At 35.6% G+C, this 2,830-nt stretch overlaps 1 protein-coding gene across 1 annotated transcript; it reads right to left on the bottom strand.

The window, feature by feature from the left end:
- On the bottom strand, positions 1 to 1,954 carry LOC141677719 (aquaporin PIP1-2-like). The gene is made up of 4 exons (XM_074483763.1): positions 1,554 to 1,954; positions 948 to 1,246; positions 547 to 687; positions 1 to 447 (listed from the first exon to the last, which is right to left on the bottom strand). The coding sequence occupies exons 1-4, from the start codon at positions 1,882 to 1,884 to the stop codon at positions 352 to 354; spliced, it is 867 nt and encodes a 288-aa protein (XP_074339864.1). The 5' UTR covers positions 1,885 to 1,954; the 3' UTR covers positions 1 to 351.
- Positions 1,955 to 2,830: the final 876 nt, after the last annotated feature.

Genomic DNA, 2,830 nt, shown 5'->3' with positions numbered 1-2,830 from the left:
TGGCTTAGGTAAACTTGCATTATTTGTGATAAAATTCTTGATTGCAATATCCACCACACAAACAACTACAATGATAACAACATTGATTCTATCTTCTTCATTTTTGGGCTTGGTCCCAAAACTTGATAAAACATCATCAATATGTTCTCCTTCCTGGCCATGAATGAGGACCATGTCATAACATGCACTTCACTTTCCCATAATTTTCATTGCTGGCATAGTGGCATGGTCCTCCACACTAATGAACTTCCAAATAGGTACAAACATAAATACACAAAACAGAACAACATACAAGCTAAGACAAACTTATGAATGAACATAATTAAGGTTCTTGAATGAAGATTATTTCATTCATGACTTGGACTTGAATGGAATTGCCCTGATCACCACTACGTGGTACAATGCTGCGAGTGCTGCTCCGATGAATGGTCCTACCCAGTAGATCCACTGCAATCAAATAAACATTGACAATTTTAGTATCATCATTACTTAATTAGTGAAAATAAAAATTTCTTGATTGAGAGTATGGTTTGGGAGCTTAGTTACATGATCATCCCAGGCCTTGTCCTGATTATAGATAATCGCGGCGCCCAAACTCCTGGCTGGGTTGATTCCTGTCCCGGTGATGGGAATTGTGGCCAAATGTACCAAGAACACCGCGAAACCAATAGGCAATGGTGCCAAGATCTGATCACAGAACATTATGTTTAATTAGCATTTGTTCAACAAAAATTGGAACTTCCTTGTGCTAAGATCTTCTTACAAATTCAATTCAGAGATAACACTAAGAATAGATTAGCTGTATATTACTAAATTAGATGTAACAACATTACAAACTAGATCAAAACTCTGTCACAGGTTGGTATAATAATTGACCACAAAACATAAAAGCAGGGTATAAATTTATCAGTTCTAAATATCGAAAATTATGTGGGTATGTAGCTTACAGGAACGTGAGAGTCTCTGGCGCTACGCTTGGCATCAGTGGCAGAGAAGACGGTGTAAACAAGCACGAAAGTTCCGACAATCTCAGCACCAAGACCATCACCCTTGGTGTAACCATGAGCAATAACATTAGCACCTCCACCCACATCAGTGAACACTCTTTTCCCCTCAAACCCTTTCACCACTCCAGCCCCACAGATCGCACCCAAACACTGCATCACCATGTAGTACAAAGCCCTTGTCAAGGTCAATTTCCTCCCCAGAAACAATCCAAAGGTCACCGCAGGATTAATATGTCCCCCTACAATTATTACACAAATATTTTAGGCTGCTTTCCTTCAATTACAAATTAATTTAGCCAATAATCCGTAACATATGTTATTATTACAATTAATTTTAATACTTGTGTAACAGATCTGTAGTACAAATTAATTTAACCGATAACTCGTAACATATATTATTGATACAATTATTTTTAATAGTTACAATTATTATTGTAACGGATCTATAGTACAAATTAATTTGACTGGTAACAAAATTTTTAGTATTTATGTGACCGGATTTTTAAAGATAGTTTGTAGTGAGACATGAATTGAGAAAATTTATACCTGAAATACCGGCAGTGCAGTAAACAAGAGCAAAGATCATGCCACCAAAGGCCCAAGCAATACCTTGGATCCCAACAGAAGCACACTTGTTGGGAGCTTTGGACACACCCATGACAGTCAAGACAGTGATGTAAAGAAACAAAAAGGTGGCAATAAACTCAGCAATACCAGCACGATAAAAGGACCATGAGCTAAGTTCAGCAGCCTCAAAGAAAGGTGAAGGAGGTGGTTCCTTGTAATCTTTGTCTTGGGTCTGAGCTGCAGTTCCTATTGGTTGTCTTTCATTAAACTTGTTGGCTCCTAGTCTCACATCTTCTTCCTTGCCCTCCATTTTTTTCAGACACTAGTTTTCTGAGTGTGTGTTTTTTGTTACACTAGTGGTGTGTTTTTGTATGAGTGAGGGTGAAGTGGGGTGGTTATATATACACATAGAGTACTTAAGTGTACAGAAATTTGTACAAAAAATTTGTTCGGAATGACATGATAAAATTTATACATAATTCTGTAAATCAAGTATTTTCTATACAAGTAAATAGGGTGAACTGTATTAACACATGGATATTCTGTAAAGAGAGTACTAGACAGGGCAGTGGAGCCTGTGATGCGTTGTCATTATCCCGTTAGGGAGATAGGAAAATGACCTAAAATTTGTTGGGTTCCGACAATCATAGTTGGGTTTAGGGCTGTAAATGGATTCGATATTCAATTCAATTGGATCCGATCCGAGAGTCAATAGAGCGGATATAGATCACTTAAAATAAATTCGATCCGTAAAAAATTCGATCCAATATACATAGGATATGGATATAATAAGATTCGATCCGTAAATAATCCGATCTAAATATATAATGTTAAATATTTTTTATGCATATAGTAATAGGTGTTTAATATGTATATTTTATATATATGCTTAACTAATACATGTCTATTAATGTTAAGGTTTTAAGTTTCGGAGAAGTAAATAATATGAGACATTAGCCTAATTTGATTCTGATTTTCTTAAATACCTGAGGAGTGGGGATTGTCCTCTGTCAAAAAATAAAGCATATCAAGTTGGTTAATCTACTTAGTCTACCGCCTATTCAATTTGTGGAGTTCTTATGTACTATGAACATAGCAGACTGGAAGGATTATTCTCTAGTTATCTTTTTTAAGTCCAGGCTTAAATATGATCGAAAAAAGTATCGTAAATATGTAAAACTTTTAATGGCTTCGAATAATCGAACAAAACTAGAAATTTCTATTATGTACTATAAATCAGCCTTTTCTAAATATAA

This window comes from Apium graveolens, chromosome 8, assembly GCF_009905375.1.
Source record: "Apium graveolens cultivar Ventura chromosome 8, ASM990537v1, whole genome shotgun sequence".
NCBI lineage: Eukaryota > Viridiplantae > Streptophyta > Magnoliopsida > Apiales > Apiaceae > Apium > Apium graveolens.
Note: the sequence above shows the minus strand (reverse complement) of the source record. Positions and strands in the feature narration are given on the sequence as shown.

Excerpts from the sequence above, each read along its gene's own strand:
- LOC141677719 (XM_074483763.1), bottom strand. The coding sequence starts at position 1,884 with ATGGAGGGCAAGGAAGAAGATGTGAGACTAGGAGCCAACAAGTTTAAT. Across the intron at positions 1,247-1,553 it reads CTGCACTGCCGGTATTTCAG|GGGGACATATTAATCCTGCG; the intron begins GTATAAATTTTC and ends TAATAATTGTAG. Across the intron at positions 688-947 it reads CCAGAGACTCTCACGTTCCT|ATCTTGGCACCATTGCCTAT; the intron begins GTAAGCTACATA and ends TTCTGTGATCAG.